Genomic DNA, 23976 nt, shown 5'->3' with positions numbered 1-23976 from the left:
TCGGGGAGGGCCCGGTCGGGAGAGCCACAGGGGGTATATCGTAATGCAATTACAGTATTGTCATTCACTTCTATTCCCTCTCTCATTTCCCTTGGCTGTGGCGTGTCCCGGGGCCCACACCCGCCCTATTACCCAGTTCTCCTCGTCCCCTGCTTTATGGTCAGGACCCCCGTACACCCGCACACCACCCCCCTCCCCCAGCCCCGTCCCCAGAAACAGAGCATCAATCACTGGCACTGCTGCCATTTTTCCCCCATCCCCCTCCATCGAACAGACTATATGTGTGTCAAAGACACTTAACAGTGCTAATCAAAAAATAAACACCAATGCCCTCATATCATCAGGCAGTGGGTAATAACTTGCGTGATGCCTGGTCCCAGGCCACAATGGTGTAAATTTGTCCGTGTCAGTCCTGCTGCAGGTGGCTCATGTCACCGAGCTCGGGGAGCACGGAGAGTGACTCCGAGCCGCAGGCCGGGGCTCGGAAGTCTGCTGGCAGTTAAATGCCCAGATCTGACAAGAAGGTGGGTATATCTGTCAAAGGCAGCAGCACCGCTGGTTTTGGGCCCTTAAAGACGAGTATCTCTGGGCTGTTCTTCGGCCCTCTGGCCCGTAAAGCTCGGTGGACTCTGTCTACTAGCCAGAAGTGGTCGGGGATACCTGGTAGGCTCTTTGTGAAGCAGGATATCAAGGCCTCCTCGAGGTCTGCCTCCTCCACTGTCTCCGGCAGGCCGCGGATGTGGAGGTTATTGCGCCTCGAGCGATTGGAGACGTCCTCGAGCTCCAGCTCCAGCTCCATAATTTTGTGGAGGAGTTTGTTGGTCAGACTGGTCGCTGTGTTCTGGGCTGTCACTATGGTACCCATTTGTCGTTCAATATGGGTAGTGTGAGCCCCAATGGCGGCTATCTCAGCCTTCACCTCAGCGGCTGTGCGTTTGATTTCTTCAGCCAGGTACCCCTTTACTTCGGCCAGTGACTGCAGGATGGCACTGGCGGATGCCTCCGATGAGGAATCTCCCATTCTCAGTGGGTGTGTGGGATCCAATTTGCCAGGGCTCGGGTCCGTGTGTGCGCCACGTGCCGTAGGCCTCTGGGCTGTAAGCATGTCTGCTACCGATGGAGCTTCTTTGAGGCTCTTCTTAGTGGGTCTGCGACTGGACATCCGTTCCCGCGGGGATCCGCTGTCGGTAAGGGGTGATGCAGGATAGGATCTGTCGCTGAGTATATGGGATTATAGCGGGTTACAGTGCATTTCTTTGAGCATAGGGGTGCGGAGCTCTCGCTCTATGCGGCCATTTTCAACGGCGTTCAGACCACGCCCCGCTCTTTATTCTTTATGTTTTGCTTTCCCTCCTTTCCATGTATTGTCAGATCAGTCACAACATTAAAAACACCTGTCTAATGTTGCATAGGTTAAAATTGTATTTATTAAACATTATTCGTAGCATTATTTCTTTGTGTAATGTGGCAACATTACCCAACTCCTAGTAGGGCCAGCGCAACCGTAAGGTGAACTAGGCATTCGCCTAGGCCGCCGGCCTGCTGGGGCACCCACCGGGATGTTTCATGGTGGGTTGCCCCTGTCTGGGGCCGCAGCATTGGGCGAGCACCTCTTGAGCCGCCACCAGCTCCAGGCCAATCCTCAAGATGCCCGAAAGTGGGGGCGCCGAGAGGAGCCATGTCACAGGGGAGCCATGAGGTGGCCAACTGGCCACCTCAGGACGCCCCCAAAGCTTTGCTAGGTAAGGCAAAGCAGGCACCTGCTTACCTTGATGGCCGGAGGAGAGGGGGAAGGAGAAGCCAGGCGGCGAGGGAGGCTGTTCTTGCAGCCTCTCACTCCTCCCTCGCACGCCCTCTGTGATGCCGGGAGCCGGAATATGATGTCATTCCGGCCCCGGCATACTAAACAGCGCACTGGAGGAGTGAGGAGTTGCCCCACAATGGACCCGAGGGAGGTAAGGAGGCTGGTTGTCTGAAGCTGTGTCAGTGAGTGTGTGAGTGTTTGACTATAAGTGTGCGTGTGCATGTCTGTCAGTGAGTGAGTATGTATGTCAGTGAGTGTCCGTCTGTGTGTGTGTGTGTGTGTGTCAGAGAGTGAGTGTATGTCTGTCAGTGAGTGTGTGTGTGTGTGTGTGTGTGTGTGGGGGGGGTGTGTGTGTGTGTCAGTCAGTGAGTGAGTGTATGTCTGTCAGTGAGTGCCTGTGTGTGTCTCCATCAGTGAGTGAGTGTATGTCTGTCTGTAAGTGTCTGTGTTGTGTGTGTGTGTGTCTATCAGTGAGTGAGTGTCTGTGAGTGTGTGTCTGTGTGTCTGTCAGTGAGTGAGTGACATGAGGAGGCGGCAAAATTGATCTTTGCCTAGGGCGGCAGAAATCCTTCCACCGGCCCTGACCCCTAGTGTGCACAAAATGCATCTTCGCTTGTGTGTTTCTTTTAGCCTATATTTACCATTGATTTTGCTAGCACGGTGTATATATCAAATGTACAAAAACCTGAAATTTTATTTGTCCGACATGTTATGTGGATGCCAGCTTCACATTAAATTTGTGCCCCAGCGATATACAATGATCAGTCATGTCACAACATTAAAACCACCTGCCTAATATTGTGTAGGTCCCCCTCGTGCTGCCTCGTGCTGAGGTATGGACTCCGCAAGACCTCTGAACATCTGACACCAAGACACTAGCAACAGATACTTTAAATGCTGCAAGTTGCGAGGTGGGCCCTCCATGCATCGGATTTGTTGCTCCAGCAAAATCCACAGATACTTAATTGGATTGAGATGTGAGGGATGTGAAATCCAAGATAACCCCTTGAACTCCTTGTCATGTTCCTCAAACCATTCCTGAACATTTTTTGCAGTGTAGCAGGGTGCATTATCCAGGTGAAAGAGGTCACTGCCATCATGCCATTGGCATGAAGGGTTGTAAGTAGTCTGATATGTGCTAAGTGACATCAACAACAGAGCATTGCCCAGAGCATAACACTGCCTTCGCCTGCCTGCCTTCTTTCCATAGTGCATCCTGCTGCCATCTCTTCCACAGGTAAACAATGCACACAAACCCGGCCATCCACCTCATCTAAAAGAAAATGTGATTTATCAGACAAGGCAACCTTCTTCCTTTGCTCCATGGTCCAGTTCTGACACTCATGTCCCCAAGATGCTTGCGGTGGTGGACAAGGGCCATTATGGGCACCTTGACCAGTCTGCAGTTACTCAACCCGATATGCAGCAAACTCCAATGCACTGTGTATTCTGATGCCTTTCTATCATGGCCAGCAGTCGTTTTTTTCAGCAATTTGAGCTACAGTAGCTCTTCTAAGGATGTATGTTTTTTTCCTAATTCCCCTTTTCTGTATGTTTTCCCCCTCTCCTGTTTGCCTGTTTGACATTCCCCTTTAGTGCTTTTTTTTTGTATGGCCTCGATTTAATATTGTTGGGTTAGCTTTTCAAATGATCTAATATTTTTTAATAAAGTTATGTATAAATATATCAAAATATTACCAAACTAAAGAGACCCTCTGGGCATCAATAACATTTAAAAGGAATTAGATAGATTTTGACCTCAGTAGTATTTTGTTTGCATGCTGAAATAAATAAATGTTTTGCAGAATGTTGCACCATAAGCCGGACTCTGTCACAACCCTCAGAAAGACTTCTTACTAAGTATATGCACACCGTCCCAGCTTTTAAAGCACTGAGTAAGCTGTTTTTAATCACAACCTGGCCGCAGACAGCTCTGACTGTTTTAACTGATGGGTCATTAAAAAAAAAGGGTTACATTTACGCTCTTACTTAACCATGCATATTAATATTACCACTTTTACCTATTTTACTTGATACCATGAGGACATGTCAACAATTATCACTGTTTAATTCATTGCACAAAAAAATAAAGAATTATAAATAAAAATGGAAGCTCCTAACAACTGTACTATAATATATGTATCACGAATAACCACCATATATTGTGGAAAGACAGAGATCAACTTTAGCTTAATGGAGCAGTTTAGGTGTATAGATCATGCCTCTAAAGTTTCACTGCTCAATTCTGTGCCATTTAGTAGTGAAATCACTTTTGTTTCCATTTCAATCAGCTGTAACTTATTTTAAAAGTTTTTATCTCCTGCTCTATACATTGAAATTTAATTACATACAAGAGGCTCATGCAGGGTCTAGCAAGCTATCAACAGAGCATGAGATACGAAAGTATAAACATTAGGTGACTCTTTACAGGAAGTGTTTAGAAAAAGTTGTGTAAGTCACAAGCAGGAAGGTGTGCTTAGGGCTGCATAAACAAAATGATTTAAAGGGACACTTTAGGCACCAAAACAACTTTACAACAATGAAGCCATTTTTATGTATATATCATGGCCCTGCAGTCTCACTATTCAATTCTCTATCATTTAGGAGTTAAATCAGCTTTTTAAAGTAGCCCTTGTCACACCTCCCTGCTTGTGACCTACACAGCCTTCTTAAACACTTCCTGTAAATTGATATATAATATTTAAACTTTATTGCAGAGTCTGTTTAATTTAGAATTTCTTATCTCCTGCATGGTCAATAGCCTTCAAGACTCAGCATGAGCCTCCTGTGTGTAATTAAAGTTCAATGTAAAGAGCAGGAGATAAAAACTTCTAAAGTAAATTAACATCTGATTTAAAATGAAACCATTTTATTTCATGCAGACTGTCAGTCATAACCAGGGGAGATGTTTCTATGGCTACATGGACAGAAAGAAATGGCAGAAAATTGAGCAGTTAGCTTGCAGGAGCATGATCTATACACCAAAACAGCTTCATTAAGATAAAGCTGTTTTGGTGACTATGGTGTAATTTTAACACTGTTCTGTGACTGTTTTGTAGATGCCTTATTTGAATTGATATTTTAGAACAGTCTGAAATTTAAAAATGAAATTATACACAAAGATTTCAGGAACGACATAGCTGCACATGACCTGTACTACTGTGAAATAATATTATTGGCGTCAGTTTTAACCATTTTTGGGTGTGCAGACATGTTGGGAATTTGTAACCAATATAAGGTATTGCTCATCAATATTAAGGTATTGTTCATCACCTAGCATTCAAAGCGTTAAAGGGGGAGGTTTCCAAACATCATGAAACATGGCTTTTGTTGTTTCATATGATGCATTCAAGTAATAACACATTCCGGGTAAAATTGTCAGTGAGAATCTAGAGCATTAAAACATAAAAGAGAATATGGGAAGAGTATGGATTTGGACACTTAGACCACACCTAGGCAGCAAATAAATTAGCAGTGTAAAAGGATTTCAACTCTTTTTTTTCTTTTATTAAAACCTGTCTGTAGGATTTACGGGCACGTCTCTTTAACCTTGATTCTCCAGGTAATGCACCATAATCCTCCCCATTATCCAACATGCTTGAGGGGAGACGCAAATTGCGTATGAATATTTTTAAAGGAAGTGGAACAAGTAAAATCCACAGTAATGAGAATTACAAAAGTGGGAATAGTCAGGAATCCAAACAGGTTTATTAACTAAGGTGAGAATTCACAACAAATGTTAAATTTAAGGTCATATGACAAATAGGTAACTAGTACTGGATAAATATTGTCACCAACATGGCACAAATTTACACACTTTATTTAAATAAATTTAGTTGTCTCTTATTTATACAGCACCCACAATTTCTGCTGCACTAGCCAGAATGGGGCCTCCTCCTAGAGCCATGGGCTATGTTCTGTGATTGCTGGGTATGTGTGTGTGTTGGGTGACTGTTTTTGTGTGGGGGAGACTGAGTGTTGTGTGAGTGTGTGTAATGGTTGATTGTGGTCTGTGTGGAGAAGACTGGGAGCTGTATGGGGGGTGGAGGTAGAGTGTGCTTGTGGTGGGTGAATTTTGAGTGTGGAGGAGTTTAACTGTTCTAGTGTGGTCTGGTTGTGGAATATTGTGGCCTGCAATGTTGAGTGCAGACCTCTTTAAGATCTCCCTAAAGGGAGTCCGTGGTCCGTGGCTTTGTCAATGACTCAGCGTGCTGGCTGTGAAAAGGCAAGGGAGCTCTTTAAGTGATCTGCACCTGATATTGATGAAGACCACAATGCTCCCTTATGGGGTACAGGTACAGGGCCAAGGGGAGAGATATATTGATTTCACTGCCAGCTCCAGTCCCCTGTCTGAGCCTGGGCCAAACACGGTTGTCTAAGCCATCTTATGGGTAATCCGGCTATTTTTTCCAAGACTTGGAAAAAGTCCCACAAAGAAGGGAAATGTTGACACAAATGTGGTGTATCTATATTGTACAATAAAAGAATTGAAAAATCCTCTACAGAGTCCTGTGAGTACACTTTTCTTGGATTATGTATATTTTGGCTGAAGTAAGCACCTAGGCAAGGACAAGACTGTGAGAGAGTGCTGAACCCTAACGAACATATATACAGTCAGCGTTTCAGTCCGACTTTGACTTTTTTCAAGACAAAAAAAAAACATCGACTGTACCGCTGCACAAATAAAGGATATATTGCACAAGACTACAAGCCCTCTGAGTGCATTTCTCTGGGACGTTGTATTGGGGCACGAAATAGCACTGAGGCAAGAACAGGACAGGAATGTGAGTGCTAAACCCACGTTATTTATAAATTGTGACCGAGTGATATCACATGATTTAATACCCAAGTATGGCATGATATTAAAATATTAACGGTTTCTTTTCTTGATTGAAAAAAAATCAATAAATAAAAAAAATAATTTTAAATCAAATTGTATTTAATGGGTCACGAATGACAAATTATCCACACGTTAATCAAGACACAAAGTATATAGTTTAATTCTATACTATGGAACATTAACTAACTTTAACCCTTTTGAAGAGTGGTGTCTCCTCTATTAAGGGCTCTGGGTATGTGCCTGTTACGGGGTGGCGGTCCAGTGCCCGGGTCCCAGACACTGTCTGGGCGGCGGTGCGTGGACCGGGACCCAGTATGCCTGATATTCAGAGTAGGAGTCATAGTGTGGAAGTGCCTGGTGCAGGGTAACCACACGCCCTCTGGTGTTGAGCACCAGCATTTGTGCGGCCACATACCAGAACCCTGATGCAGCTACAGCGGATCCCAAGAACTAGGAGCTTGATATGCAGACTTCCCAGGAACTGGATAGGGGGCTCTGCAGCAGACATGTATCCAGTACAGAAACAAGGCAAGACTAGAACAGGCACCAAACATGAAAACAAGACAAAACTGGGAGAACCCAGAACCGGAGGAGGATAGGAAGCTAAACCCAGAACATGTACACAATACATAAGGGAACATTAACTAAACAGGGGCAGGACAGGACAGGACTGTACATGGACTGGGATTACAAAATAAAACAAGAAAATATATAATAGGCAAAACAAGAGGAGACATAACTAAACACTATATATGAAAAGTATGGGGATTTAGTTACATTATATGATCATACATTGCATAAGCCTGCCACAACGCCAATATACCCCATATTCGGCAGGTCCTTCACTGCCTAATATTCGCTAAAAGAACCATACTAAACCACAATAGCACTGACCTGCAAGAAAGGGCAGAGGGCTTGAGCAGCTGCCTGCAGGACACTGAAACAAAAGGAATGATGGAAAACAAAAGGGTGTGGCAACATAAAACAAACATTTAAATTAAACCAAGAGACTGGGAAATCCAGGGACGGAATATAAGAATGAACCAAGAAACCCAGCATGAAGAAAACCAGACATAGAATAGAAAACCCAAAAAACTAAAGAAATGTAAAAAGAGTACTGGATACCAGAAGCCAAGACCAGACATCTCCACAGAACAGAGCAGGATGTGACAGTGCCACAGTGCCTGTTAGGACCCCTCCTGCTGTGTGTTATTTTCCCCCACACATTCCACTGACATGCCTCATTTTGACGTAATTTCAGATGCTGCAAACCTGCGTCATTTTATGGAGTTCAAGTCCCATGCATCAATCACGATGCACAGTTACCTGCATTATTTGTCCGACATCACCCTTGTACCATTTGGAGTCACAAAAATTACGCTTACAAAGGCTATTTAAATGTGCTCTCTAGGGCTATTTAAACCATCTCTGCATTTTATGCTTTGCCCTATCATGGTTTCCCTTTGTCACACAGATGGTAACCCAGAAATGGACGTATACCGGACCTTAGGGTGGCCGGACTAAACGTCAGAGAATAGTCAAATAGAAAAGCCAAAGATCAAGGGAGTACGGAAAACGGGATGAACGAGAAAGCCAAAAGTCAGGGAGCCAGAGAGGAGAATCGTCAGTACGGAAGCCAAGGGTCAAAATACCAGATAGACAGATAAATATGTATAAGAGCCCAAGAGGGAACAATCAAGAACCACACTAGGGCACTGAGGGGTGGACAGGGATGCCCTTTTATACTGATGTGTGTTTCACTTTAAGGCCACGCCCCCAAAAGGTCCGGGAGCGTGGCCATGTTTGAATTTTTGCGGCAAAATCATTATGACGTCGGCGCGCATGTGCCGCGTCATAAAAGTGATTTTGCTGCGAGTGGGCAGCGTCCGACAGGCTGCGCCGCCTCCCCGAAGCAGCCGGGTGAACCGTCGTGCTGCGCGGGCTCGGCGGACACAGGTAAGGTATCGTCACACCCTCGTGGTCATCCATGGGTATTTTATAGGTCATTATTCTGTACTGGTATACCATGCTTGCTAGTTTCTCACCATTCTTCATTCTGTTTTTTATGACTTGTTTCTGTTTTCTAAGTAATGCACGAAGGGCAAGTATCGTTACAGTATGGCCCATTTCAGGCTGGGTTGTCCACATGTTCTTTTAACTTTTTAAACATATTTTAATGCAACTAAGAACCCAGCTGCCAAAACAAACATTTGCAGCATGGCCTTAGCCGAGATGAAGATGTCTATTATATTTCTATTCTTCCCTTTCCAGTGGTATTCTGTGCAACTAGAATACACCCGTCACTGCCTGATCTTAGTGCTGTCTGATATAGTCCTATAGAGGTGGATCAAGATAATTATTCATATGAGCTAAGCGAGAGAACTGTGCAAAGAAACCATTAAAATACATGAGTTTCCACAAGACATCAACGGTAGGTGTAGAACCAACGGTAGATGTAGAAGCAACAGTAGGTGTGGAGGTTGGGATATAAATTAGGGAGGGGGGCATCTGAGTGTTGGAGGCAGTAATAGAATTGTGAGGAGGAGAGATGAATATCATTCTGAATTAATTTGGGGGGAATATAAGATTAAGAGAGGAATGAGAGAAATGAGAGAAATATGGATATCGGAGGCGATATGGCTGTAAAATTTGGAGAATATGGTTGTGAAGGTCTAGTGATTAGTAGTTTTTATATATTTGCTCGCAATAAACAGGTAGACAGGTTTTTTAGATGTGTGTTTTATGTTTTTTGTTTGAATGATTTAGGTGAGTAGTAAGGCACCTGAGATTTAAACCTGTCTCAGTCCAAAGGTTTTAGGTTAGATTTTCCCAGAACTTATTTTGCCTATGAGTGTCATTAATAATATTTCCTGCCTGAACATGAAATGTATAATTAAACAGACATAGTCAATTCAGTAATTCAGCTGAGTATTATGCAGAATAGTTAAATAATCCCAAACAATGGATTGCACTATTTTCTTTTCCAAAACATCTCTCTTTTAATTTTTATTTTCATTATATGTAAGGCTATAAAGACGCAGTCTTATATGCACCGTATATCACTGTTGTCTCATCATGCCCTTTGGGGAAGGGTGAATTCACACTGAAGTCACCATAGGACAATACCTGCTCCGTAACTAGGAAGTGAGCGTTTATATATGTTTAATTCCAGTATATGACGAGTTTAAAACTGGAACTTCCACCAATTTGAAAGAAAGGAGTTCCACTTAAAATGTAGTGTTGGTGAAATATCTTAATTGTGAAAGAATATTTCACTGTGGTTGTGAATCAAATCCATTTACTGCTTTTTTAGTGTTTAATTGAAAACCCGTAGTCACATGAATATATGTATATGGCGAATATCCTTAAAGATCCAGTAACTTTACATTTATACACATAGGAGAAACTATTTCCACCAGAAGGCAGGAGATACACTGAGTGCTCACCCTCAATTATCATTAAAATAATAGCACAGCTTTTTGACATCCTGCTAGACTACTAGGTAATGGGTATATCACCAGGCATTGCAGAGCCCCTAGGCATCCCTGACACTATGTATCCTGATCACACTTATTACATTATTGTTTATTTTATTATTCTTACTATTTTATTACGTCTAGATTAAAAAAAAAAACTCTTCAGATTACTAGCTGCTATCTAGATTATAATGTTTGTATTTCATATTGTGTTTTAACCTTGTACTAAGTGCTTATCATTTTCTTAATATTTATAAGGGGTGGGAAATCATCTCTTACTTGAATGAATACCGCGCCCTCTAGAGCTGTCTTTAAGTCACTGCTACCACTGATTAATGCCATTTGTTCATTAACGCTCAGAGTTCCTCGTAGCATCCCTGATTTTTTCAGGTCCTCCATTTGTTTTCTGGGGGGAAAAAATATTTTTTAAAAAGCTTTAAAAAAAAAAAAAAAAACAATAAAGTATGAACAACTCTCTCATGTCATGTCTAAACTTTACATTTGAAATTACTTAATGTTACACAGGGATCAACATTAAAATGTTCAGATGGCAGCTGTCTACATGTGTCTGTCTACATGGAGAGCCTATCCTGAGCATAGATGTGCACTTTTTCCGTTTAAGATCCTTTTCAGATACTTTTTTATTTTGCTACATGGTAACTGCATTATTTATTTGTCGAGAGATAAAGTGAAGGATCCACTTTTTAATTCCATTGTGTATCCTCTGAATCATGAAGCATGTAAAAGGGAATCTATCTGAACCAATGGCAGGGCCAGATTTACATCTCACATGCCACACCAGCATCCATAGAACTCATTTCAAAATTAAAAATAATGTTAATAAAGGCAGATGGGGTCCTGCTTTTGGGACTGTTGGCACAGATGTAATAGTGCTTATGGTTTTCAAATGGGGCCATCTTTTGGTTGGCTAAATGACTCTGGACATCCTCACACTATGCATTAGGACTTCCAGCGTCACCAGAATCCCCATAAGAAAGCATTGAACAGGGAAATCCCTATGAGGAAATCCTAATGCGAGCGCGGCCATTGCCACGCATACGCATTAGGTTTCCCCCGCTTGCTGATGTAGCAGCACTGGACCCAGGTAAGTGACAGAAGGGGTTGTTCACCCCTTCTGCACCACAGGATGGGACCTTGAAGGAGGGGGAAGATATAGTGCCAGGAAAACAAGTTTGTTTTCCTGGCACTATAGTTTCCCTTTAACAAAATTAAGTGGGAAACTCATATCCCATGAGATTACAGAAAACAAAGTACTACCCTCCAGATTTCTGGTGATTATAATAATTTGCCCATTACCATCATGATAACAGAAAATGATCTGAACCCAACCACACATTATGTAGGCATCAGTGATACACAGCCAGTACATCTTGACTGACTATGCCACATGCATAGCTGGCAGACTCAGTATTTACCACCTCTGCACCCAGTGATGGCAACAGGTTTTATTTGCTTGGAGGTCTGTGATGATCTCTAACATTACTGTGAGTTACTGCTAAAGAATTCTATGATACACACATATACCACACACGGTAATATGTACTGCTGTGGAGGTCTATGGTACATTCATACACCACACATGGTAAGATGTACTGCTGTGGAGTTCTGGGATACATTCATACACAACACATGGTAAGATTTATTGCTGTGGAGTTCTGGGATACATTCATTCACGACACATGGTACGATTTATTGTGGTGGAGTTCTGGGATACATTCATACACCACACATGATAAGATTTATTACTGTGGAGTTCTGCGATACATTCATACATGACACATAGTAAGATTTCTTTGCTGTGGAGTGCTGGGATACATTCATACACCACACATGATAAGATTTATTGCTGTGGAGTTCTGGGATACATTCATTCACGACACATGGTACGATTTATTGTGGTGGAGTTCTGGGATACATTCATACACCACACATGATACGATTTATTGCTGTGGAGTTCTGTGATGCATTCATACATGACACATGATAAGATTTATTGCTGTGGAGTTCTGGGATACATTTATACACGACACATGATAAGATTTATTGCTGTGGAGTTCTGGGATACATTTATAAACCATATATGATAAGATTTATTGCTGTGGAGTTCTGGGATACATTTATAAACCATATATGATAAGATTTATTGCTGTGGAGTTCTGGGATACATTTATAAACCATATATGATAAGATTTATTGCTGTGGAGTTCTGGGATACATTTATACAAAACACATGATAAGATTTATTGCTGTGGAGTTCTGGGATACATTTATAAACCATATATGATAAGATTTATTGCTGTGGAGTTCTGGGATACATTTATAAACCATATATGATAAGATTTATTGCTGTGGAGTTATGGGATACATTTATAAACCATATATGATAAGATTTATTGCTGTGGAGTTCTGGGATACATTTATAAACCATATATGATAAGATTTATTGCTGTGGAGTTCTGGGATACATTTATAAACCATATATGATAAGATTTATTGCTGTGGAGTTCTGGGATACATTTATAAACCATATATGATAAGATTTATTGCTGTGGAGTTCAGCGATGCATTCACACACCACATATGTTAAGATATACTGCTGTGGAGCTCTGAGACACACTCATCAGCACTATACTTTCTGAACTCATGAAAATACAGACACCCAGCAGGACAGCTGCATATGGATCTGAGAATAAGTGCACAATATAGTGTTTCAAATATACTATTGTTATACATGACTCCATCCCCCCACCCCCTCCCTCCTCCTTTTTTTTTTCTCTCTTTCTTCCTGTTACCTAAACTATTCCCCTCTCACTCTTCAAACACTAGAACACTTTGCTGGAGAGAATATTAATGGCATGTCATATTGAATAGTATGACGAGCTGTACAATCTTCATATCTCTGTCTAGAAATTAAAAATCCATTGTTTATAAATAAATAACTGAACAAATAAAGAAAAAAAATATCTTTTTGTTTTCCCATTCAGTGCAGCAAATTTTATATCCAATTCCACAACCAATGCCAGCAGATAGATTCCGAGTTTGTCCTTTTCACAGTAATCCTAACACTGTGACTATTTCAAATGACAGGTTTCAGTATATTAGGAAAAATAGAAATTAATTGTATTTTACACCCAGAGTTCTGTTCACTGGCTCAGTACACAAATAAAAATATATTTCAAATCACTTGATATGTCTACATGTGATTAAAATAAATCATAATAAATTAATGAATTGCTTGGTAATGCCAAGAAAACAAAAAATCAATGTGAAATAAGACAATATGCAGGTGCTCCAATCTTCTTTTTCACATACAGTAGATGGCGCTATTCACCTATCTTCTGTCCATTTCAACCGAGGTTGCTGGATAGTTACAGCTGGCAAAAGTTCAATGGGTAGTTTGGCTGGAACTTTTTCTGAATAATACAATGTACACAAGCCATGATCATTTGATTACTTTCATATTTTATAGGACATAGAGGTATTTGATTAATGGTTGTAGTTTCCACAAACATGAGGATTAAGAAATCCGCTCGGTGCCAACTCCCATCACACTTAAAGGGACACTATAGTCAACTTTAGCTTAATGAAGCAGTTTTGGTGTATAGAACATGCCCCTGCAGCCTCACTGCTCAATCCTCTGCCATTTAGGAGTTAAATCCCTTTGTTTATGAACCCTAGTCACACCTCCCTGCATGTGACTTGCACAGCCTTCCATAAACACTTCCTGTAAAGAGAGCCCTATTTAGGCTTTCTTTATTGCAAGTTCTGTTTAATTAAAGATTTTATTATCCCCTGATATGTTAATAGCTTGCTTGTCCCTGCAAGAGCCTCCTGTATGTGATTAAAGTTCAATTTAGAGATTGAGATACAATTATTTAAGGTAAATTACATCTGTTTGAAAGTGAAACCAGTTTTTTTTCCCATGCAGGCTCTGTCAATCATAGCCAGGGGAGGTGTGGATAGGGCTGCATAAACAGAAACAAAGTGATTTAACTCCTAAATGACAGTGAATTGAGCAGTGAAATTGCAGGGGAATGATCTATACACTAAAACTGCTTTATTTAGCTAAAGTGATTTAGGTGACTATAGTGTTCCTTTAACCCTGCAAGTGTAATTATTGCAGTTTTTGCAGCCACTACAGGGACTTCCGGCTTCTTAGACAACTTTTGGTTGTCTAAACAACGCTGGGTGTCCTCACGTTACGCATGAGGACCTCCAGCGTATCCGGAAACCCCATAGGAAAGCATTGAATAATTCTTTCCTATGGAGAGATCTAATGCATGCGCACGCTGCTATTGCTGCGCATGCGCATTGGGTCCCCCCGCCGGCAGGCCTACGGGGGGGAGTAGCATGGGCGGAGCCTGACCCAGCACCGCGGGACATCGGCGCTGGATTCAGGTAAGTGTCTGAAAGGGATTTAACCCGTTCAGGGACATGGGATAGGGGGCAGGAGGGAGGGGGGCACTGCAGGAGTCTAGCATGCCAGAAAAAAAGTTTTTTTTTCTCCTGGCACTGGAGAATCCCTTTAAGATGAGCTGTAAATGCAATCTATACATCATGCTAGCAAAATTTACACCAAAAAACTATGAAAAATAAATTATAGATTAATAGTAATACTTCCTAAAATGTTTCTTTCTCTGGCACCAATATTGTCATCGTAGTGAGTGTGCATTATCTTACACAGTTCTAGATGTGCTTGTACTAGCATACCGGCCAACACTTGGGGGCTTGGAACTGGTTCAGTGGTGGGCGGACAGGCAGGGGGCATGCCACTGACACAGCTTCCAGCACGGATGATGCCCAAATGGGTAGACCCATCCAAAAGGGATGCATGCCAGAATGCATGCCAGACTGACTGTCCATTGTGCTGACCGGCCATACTCATGGATGTGCATAGTTTGTGCAACAAAAGTGGATTTCACGACACACTTGTGATAGCTTTCTCACTGGACGGATATTTCACTCAATGGGTGGTAAATGACAGGCTAAGAGCATCAGCTTACACTCTCGACCTATAACAAGCCATCTGGAAAAACCTTTCTCATACACCAGTGGCAGACAGGAAGGAAGTTGGCGGGACAGCTGTGTCAAGCATTGGAAGACCAACTTTGGGGTTAAATTGTTGGAAATGGTTTAACCCGCTGAAGGGTAAGAAATGCCCAGACACTCCTGCCCCCATAACATCAGTGAGCTTCTCTTCTCCGCATTCTCCCGACATGCTCACAGCCTGTGATGGAATACTTTGTATATTATATACATGCAACAATTGTAACTTTGTGATATGTGCTATTACAGATTAAGAGAAGAGCTGGACAACCAGGCAGATCATATAACCTACCGTATATCTTCCAAAGCTGCTGTTACTTGCTCTTTCACAATGTCATACAGTTTCACTCTGAAGCCACCACTGGCAAATACCATTGCCCAACTCCGACCAATAAGGCCACTGAAAAAAGAAAACGAAGAGTAATAAATTAATCAAAATACATTTGTCAATATTTATTCATGTGTATATATATATATATCTTAGTTGATATAGTAACAAGCAGAATTAAATTATTTTCGCCCTCATTATTGAGGCCTACCATTCGTCGCTTTTGCAACACCTCAACCGACTTGCATTCCTAAGTTACCATTTGAACTTTATTAATAAAACACGACTTTGGTCCTCTACCACAAATGATATATTATATACATGTACATACATACACGCACACACACACACACACACATGTTCATATTATCAGTACAGCCACAATTTCTCGATTTTACATTTTTATTTTTAGAAAAACTATGTTGTGTCTGTCTCTTTATCTCTTTTATAGTTACAGTTTTCCCTATTTTCTTGTTTGCAAAGCACAGACTACTTACTGATTAACAATGATTTATGGGTGGTTGGCAGGTAGCCAAGAGACATTACTCTGTCTGTGTACTACTGGGCATGTCAGAGTCTAGAGTTGTTTATAGAAAATGCCCAGTCTGAGAATAGACCTGCAAGATTTTCTGTCTGCTCCAAGAACGGATGTGTGTATGTCATCTATACACTTATGCTAGGGGTACTGGAGCTTGGAGACCAGAGAAAAGAGGGTACATCACATTTTGCCTAAATCAGATTGACAGCAACTGTCACACCCCATCCCTTCTCTACATGCTCACAGTGTCCAACTCCTTTAACCTCTTAAGGACCAAACTTCTAGAATAAAAGGGAATCATGACATGTCACACATGTCATATGTCCTTAAGGGGTTAAAAGCCTTTTTTTCATATATTTAAAATGGGGGTTCTTAACCTACATATGTACTTCAATAGCTTTACAGTGTATTTCATGGTGATTTGGGTAGGGTACATTGGCTTAGGATGTAATATAAGTCAGAAGGTAGTTTTCCAGAGATAAAAGAAATAGCTGAATTCTAAATTATTAAAAGTGGGCCTTGGTGTATAGTGAAGGACAAGGTTAGAGGTTACATGCAATACCTCTACACCACTCTTCTTCCAAGCAAAACATTTGATTGAGGCATATTAAATTACATATTATATTTCACATGTGTTTAATATACCATATTTTCTAACGGCTGTTGCTCTGATGGAAATTTACGCTTTCTTATAAAATTCCAAACTTTATTTCTACTACATTAAAAAAATGTTCCAAAAATGCTATAAGCATTTTGAGTTAGAACAATACTTTTTTTAAATAGTCCCTGTTGAAGAAGCTAGTGTTTAAAATGCATTATGGTGTCTACCCCCCTCACTGTTGGTGGTTTTAATGGAGCAGAAATAGTGTTTGGGAAAAAAATGTATTCATACCCCCTTTGAGATGGGGTATTCTTTCTAAAGTAAACTAATGCAGTGTTTATTTTTCATAACTAAATTCAGATTTTCCCATATTAGTTTCATAGCTAACTTTTGTACTTTTTCCAGCACTATAATTTCCTGCTTTAAAATCTATGTCCACGGGGGCGTGGCCTGACCTTCAAGGAAGATGGACGCATCTCACTAGTGCTCCGCTCCGATCCCGCTGGAAATAGCCTACGATAGCAAGTACAATTAGCTGTATACCCTAATCATGGAGAAGCGAAACTCAAAAAAGGTTCCCAAACGGGGCCCGGAGGGCAACAACTCAGTGGCGAGCCTTTTCGCGGCTCAAAGAACCGGCCAACAAGAGAGAGAACTCCATCGCAACCGCCTTCGCCATGCGGGGCATACAATGCCGACACACCGGCCGACAATGCAACACAGATTCTAGCCAGGTTGGCGGAGGTCCGATCTTACCTGGCTGGGGAGATCGAGAAATCCACCGCCGTCCTCCAGGCAGAGATACACGCACTCGGAGCGAGAACGCACCGCCTGGAGACACGTCTGGAAGCCACTACTACTGCACATAACGCAGTGGTGTCCCAGGTAAACCGCCTTACTCACCGCCTGACTGAAGCGAACTACAAATTGAAGACATGGCCAACAGATAGAGGCGTAACAACCTCCGACTGAGGGGCCTGCCAGAGAGGGAAAATGAGGGCCCAGTGACAGACCTCATGCTGAAGGCCCTGCGGCCTTTATTGCCCGACATTCCCAATGATCAATGGACCATCGAGCGGGCCCACAGAGCGTTACGTGCCCGGAGAACAGATGCAGCCTACCCGAGGGACATAGTAATACGTCTCCTCCATTACCAAACCAAAGAGGCCCTACTACGCAAGAGCCGGGAAGGTCCCATCAAGTTCGACGGAGAGGAGATCTCCATATACCAAGTTATACCATATACCTTGGCCCCCAGCACCTTACAACGCAGACGAGAATGGAAACCCATAACAGAGGCCCTGCGCTGGGCAGGGATCAAATATGCCTGGGGATTCCCGTTTAAGATCCTCGCTTTCAAAGATGGCCGCACACACGTGCTTCAACATGGCGGAGACCCTAAACAACTGTTCCGGAGCCTGGGACTACAGCCACCGCTCAACCTACCTACTGTGCCTACAGAGCCTGAAGACCTCAGCAGCCTTCCCACGGAGTGGCAGGAGGTTGGGGAGGCCCAACACCGGAGACAGTGAGGGTATCGTATGAACAGGGACTGAGACCGAAAATTGCCCATTAGAGACAGTCTATTACCGCAGGCGACTTGGGGGGGTTGGGGTAGTCTTGTTGTGGGGGGGGGGGGCCTGTGGACTTTGAGGCTATGCACGGGGACTGCTCCCCCCCTCTCTTTCTCGTTGCTCCGGCTGGGCAAACACTTTAGGCATCTGGACAATTGGGGAGGGGAATGGAGGCATTAGCCGCAAAGCATGGGGCCCGTTTTAACTCCGAGCACTAAGGGGGGACCAACCATAATCACTGGGACACAGAATGACTCTGGCTGGGCCGCGGACCGGGGTAGCAGTTCCACCCCTCTAGCAGCAAGCGGCTCACAGTCACTCCGGGTGTTGGCTACCAGCCTCCCTTATTCACCTGAGAGGCTACCGCCATATTCCATCGTTTTTCAGGGCAACTATAATGCCACGTGTCATTCACTACAGCGACAGACGGGGATTTGCCCCCCCTCCCCTACACTACCTGTAGTGGAGATAAGCACACGTTGGGGGGGCGTGGGGTGGGGGATGAGGGGAATAAATAAATAAATAATTGAGGGGGAAAAAAAAATTACAAAATATTCCACTTAAAACACAATGGTACACACAAGGACGTCCCCCCCAGCTTCCAAAATAGTGCACCTACAAAACAAAAGCCCAAACTAATACCGCGTCTCCACGCCACCCTGCTGGACCCGCGAATGCAGTAAAATTGCCCCCAAGCGGGAGATCATGTGGGAGATAGCATATAACAATAGTGCACCAACATTGGAACACTCTGACTGACCCACCTGCTCCACAGACCCCTGGGCATACACACCACACCGTAGTGCCCACAGGGACCAATGACCACCGCACAGGGGCAAGAGCAGCCACCTCACTGGCCCCTTGCCGGGCTCTCGACACTTGATCCCCCCCCCCCCCCGCCAGTCGGGGGTTTTCCCCTTCTGGACACCCCCTTTACGCTATAAAACAGAATTCCAGAATATGGGCAAGACATCGGTCCACACCCCTGTAACAGTGGTAGAAATGTTAAATGTTGAAATGTTAAAAGTTATCATTACTCTGTATTTTTATATGTATAATTGTGGCCTTAAAGACACTGAGACTTGAATAGGGTTGCCGACTGCGACAAGACCCCCAGGAGGTGGGGGCGCAGACCTTTAGCCATGCAGTGGGATACGGTCATGGCTCATGGGCCCGCTTCTCTCACGAGCGCTGGTCGCGGTGGGGGAGCGATCCCATGTACCCATACTGTGGCTGGCAATGGATAAGACCAGGCCCGTATCACCTCCCCAAGGAGGTGCACTATTTTCTTCTCTTCTAACCCCCTCTCCTCTCTTTCCTACCCCTCCCCTCGTGGTACTGGGCAGACCCACTGGCGCACTGAGAGATGGGCTGACGCCTCAGCTGGGGACGATTTCTTGTGATGTGGGCGTCGTGGGGACTCCTTTGGTGGAGATGGGCGTACAGCATACTAGCACACTTCCCCCCCCCAATATGGCTCTACATATAACATCACTAAATGTTAAGGGTCTGAACTCACCAACAAAGAGACGCCTCCTATTCCGCGAATTGCGGAGAATGAAATCCGATGTGGCGTTTATACAAGAAACCCACCTCCCCAAACACTTGCAACTTCGACTGCGCGATCACACGTACAACACTTCATATGAGGCCCGCACCCATAAAAAACACAATGGTGTAGCGATACTAATTCGCAATAGCTGCCCTCTACGCGTCTCCAAAACCACAATTGATCCTGAGGGACGGTATATTATTCTAACCGGCACAATACTCTCACATACAGGGAGTGCAGAATTATTAGGGAAGTTGTATTTTTGAGGATTAATTTTATTATTGAACAACAACCATGTTCTCAATGAACCCAAAAACCTCATTAATATCAAAGCTGAATATTTTTGGAAGTAGTTTTTAGTTTGTTTTTAGTTTTAGCTATTGTAGGGGGATATCTGTGTGTGCAGGTGACTATTACTGTGCATAATTATTAGGCAACTTAACAAAAAACAAATATATACCCATTTCAATTATTTATTTTTACCAGTGAAACCAATATAACATCTCAACATTCACAAATATAAATTTCTGACATTCAAAAACAAAACAAAAACAAATCAGTGACCAATATAGCCACCTTTCTTTGCAAGGACACTCAATCCATGGATTCTGTCAGTGTTTTGATCTGTTCACCATCAACTTTGCGTGCAGAAGAAACCACAGCCTCCCAGACACTGTTCAGAGAGGTGTACTGTTTTCCCTCCTTGTAAATCTCACATTTGATGATGGACCACAGGTTCTTAATGGGGTTCAGATCAGGTGAACAAGGAGGCCATGTCATTAGATTTTCTTCTTTTATACCCTTTCTTGCCAGCCACGCTGTGGGGTACTTGGACGCGTGTGATGGAGCATTGTCCTGCATGAAAATCATGTTTTTCTTGAAGGATGCAGACTTCTTCCTGTACCACTGCTTGAAGAAGGTGTCTTCCAGAAACTGGCAGTAGGACTGGGAGTTGAGCTTGACTCCATCCTCAACCCGAAAAGGCCCCACAAGCTCATCTTTGATGATACCAGCCCAAACCAGTACTCCACCTCCACCTTGCTGGCGTCTGAGTCGGACTGGAGCTCTCTGCCCTTTACCAATCCAGTCACGGGCCCATCCATCTGGCCCATCAAGACTCACTCTCATTTCATCAGTCCATAAAACCTTAGAAAAATCAGTCTTGAGATATTTCTTGGCCCAGTCTTGACGTTTCAGCTTGTGTGTCTTGTTCAGTGGTGGTCGTCTTTCAGCCTTTCTTACCTTGACCATGTCTCTGAGTATTGCACACCTTGTGCTTTTGGGCACTCCAGTGATGTTGCAGCTCTGAAATATGGCCAAACTGGTGGCAAGTGGCATCTTGGCAGCTGCACGCTTGACTTTTCTCAGTTCATGGGCAGTTATTTTGCGCCTTGGTTTTTCCACACGCTTCTTGCGACCCTGTTGACTATTTTTAATGAAACGCTTGATTGTTCGATGATCACGCTTCAGAAGCTTTGCAATTTTAAGAGTGCTGCATCCCTCTGCAAGATATCTCACTATTTTTGACTTTTCTGAGCCTGTCAAGTCCTTCTTTTGACCCATTTTGCCAAAGGAAAGGAAGTTGCCTAATAATTATGCACACCTGATATAGGGTGTTGATGTCATTAGACCACACCCCTTCTCATTACAGAGATGCACATCACCTAATATGCTTAATTGGTAGTAGGCTTTCGAGCCTATACAGCTTGGAGTAAGACAACATGCATAAAGAGGATGATGTGGTCAAAATACTCATTGGCCTAACAATTCTGCACTCCCTGTACAGTCCACCTCATCAATGTCTACGCACCCAACCAACCCAACCCGCGGTTCTGGCAACAAATACAACGGATAGTACAGGCCCTGCCGCACGGTATGATCGTGGTGGGAGGGGATCTCAACGCGGCGCCGTGCCCTGCGGCAGACAGAAGTGCCCACCGGGGAATACCTAGGTCCCACAACCGAGGAGGCCAGGATAAACTACTCCACGAGTTTATCACGCACACGGGCTTGGACGCTTGGAGAGCGCATCACCCAGACACAGTTGATTACACTTTCTACTCCGCACCACATGGTACTTACTCCAGGATAGACCTGTTCCTGGTCAACGACCACTGTATGGCTCGAGTAACGAACGCAGCGGTCGGTACCATTGCATGGTCTGACCATGCGGACGTGACCTTGACCCTGGGCAACCTGAGTGGGGCAACCCCGTGGACCTGGAGGATGAACACATCCTTACTAAGGGACGAAGACGTCACAAAACAGGTCAGACAGGAACTCTTGGAATACTTCCATATAAACGATAGTCCAGACTTGACAGCCAACACAATTTGGGCGGCCCACAAGACGGTGATACGGGGCACACTTATTCGCCTCGCCACTAGAAAGAAAAAATCATAAATACCAAGCGCTTGAACGGCTCTTGACAGAGCCCCGCACGCTGGAACAGGCCCACCAACTACACCCAGACAGACCGACCTTTCAAAGACTGGACGCCAAGAGACATGAGATCAAGACGCTACTAATAGATGACACGGCTAAAGCCATGACCCACTCAAGACGGACATTTTACGAAAAGGCCAATAAAATGGACACGCTACTTGCCAGAACCCTCAACCCCCGACAGAGGCGCACACACATCACCTCGATTAGACACCCAGACGGAACGACAAAGACAGCCCCGATGGACATAGCCGCAGTGTTTACAGAATATTACAAACAACTATACAACCACACCCCTAGCGCAGAGGGCGACGAAGCATCCACCGGGGCAAACATTGGCAACTTCCTCAAAGACTTACATTTACCCACACTCTCCCCCCGAGGCCAGGGAATCCCTTGCGTCGGAAATTACGGAAGAAGAAAGACCACGCCATAACGGCACTGAAGGGCAACAAGGCGCCGGGCCCAGATGGCTTCGACGGCGGATATTATAAGGCATTTAGGGAAGAACTAACACCCTACCTCCTACGAATGTTCAGAGAGTTTAGAGAGGGACGCGTCCCGACACAGGACATGGCCTTAGCCACTATAGTGCTCCTCCCCAAACCAGAGAAAGACCCTATGTTGCCAGCGAGCTACAGGCCAATTTCCCTAATAAATCATGACATGAAGACCTTAGCCAAAGTATTAGCGACCCGCCTTAACCCTCTTCTTACAACCCTGATCAACGCCGACCAAGTGGGCTTTGTCCCCGGTAGGCAACTTTTTGAAAATACCAGACGCAACATTGACCTTATATGGAGACAGGCAACCTTACACACACCCTCACTATTTGTATCACTAGACGCCGAAAAGGCATTTGACAGAGTAAATTGGACGTACCTATTCAAGGTCCTGGCCCACTTCGGCCTACCAGGGGAATACATAGCGCCCATCAGGGCGATGTATAGCAACGTCCGAGCCCAGGTGCAGGTCTCGGGGGCCCCAGTCATCCCTTTTAAGCTCCACAATGGCACAAGGCAGGGCTGCCCACTGTCCCCACTCCTCTTCATCCTGCCCCTAGAGCCCATGTTACAGGCCATCCGGCAACACCCTAGAATACACAGAATCACAGTTGGGGGCAGAGAGTTCTTAGTCTCGGCATATGCCGACGATGTCCTTTTGACTCTGACGGACCCACCCCAATCTTTAGCAGCCCTGAAAGAAGTTCTTCTGGGCTATGGGGAAATTTCGGGATACAACATCAGAATCGAACACACATCCATCAAATACTTAGGAGTCCACTTAACCGCGAACCCCGACAAACTGTTCCAAAGCAACTACACCCCACTTTTTAAAACTCTCACAAAAGACCTGGAAAGGTGGCTGGATAAGCCAATATCATGGGTAGGCCGGATGGGGCAGACTAACCTACACGGAACGATGGGAACAGGACCTAGGGGAGGCTCTGGAAGGGATTGAGTGGCAGGAAATATGGGAGGCAAATGCCACCACCTCGGTATGCGTGACCCTACAGGAGCAATCCTTTAAAACAATGTTTAGATGGTACACTACCCCCGTAAAACTGCTCCGAATGCACAAAACTACGAGTGACAAATGCTGGCGAGGGTGCGGACTCAAAGGGTCATACCTCCACATGTGGTGGGAATGTCCCAGTATGGTCAGGTTTTGGAATAGCGTACAAAACATACTCAGGCGAGTGTTTTCAAGGACCTTAGACTTGGATCCCTGGGTATACTTACTCAATAGAC

General features: G+C 44.0%; 1 protein-coding gene across 1 annotated transcript in view; it reads right to left on the bottom strand.

Moving 5' to 3' along the window:
- CRYL1 (crystallin lambda 1) overlaps positions 1-23976 on the bottom strand; it is a 190281-nt gene that overhangs the window by 119113 nt on the left and 47192 nt on the right. Inside the window, exons 2-3 of the mRNA XM_063444903.1 lie at positions 15480-15587; positions 10400-10526 (exon numbers count right to left, since the gene is read on the bottom strand). Coding sequence (XP_063300973.1) covers positions 10400-10526; positions 15480-15587 — 235 coding nt within the window. The remainder of the gene's footprint in view (positions 1-10399; positions 10527-15479; positions 15588-23976) is intronic.

The sequence above is a fragment of the Pelobates fuscus genome, chromosome 1 (genome assembly GCF_036172605.1).
Source record: "Pelobates fuscus isolate aPelFus1 chromosome 1, aPelFus1.pri, whole genome shotgun sequence".
In the NCBI taxonomy this organism is placed as follows: domain Eukaryota; kingdom Metazoa; phylum Chordata; class Amphibia; order Anura; family Pelobatidae; genus Pelobates; species Pelobates fuscus.
The sequence above is the reverse complement of the archived record's forward strand: the minus strand, read 5'-3'. Positions and strand labels throughout refer to the sequence as shown.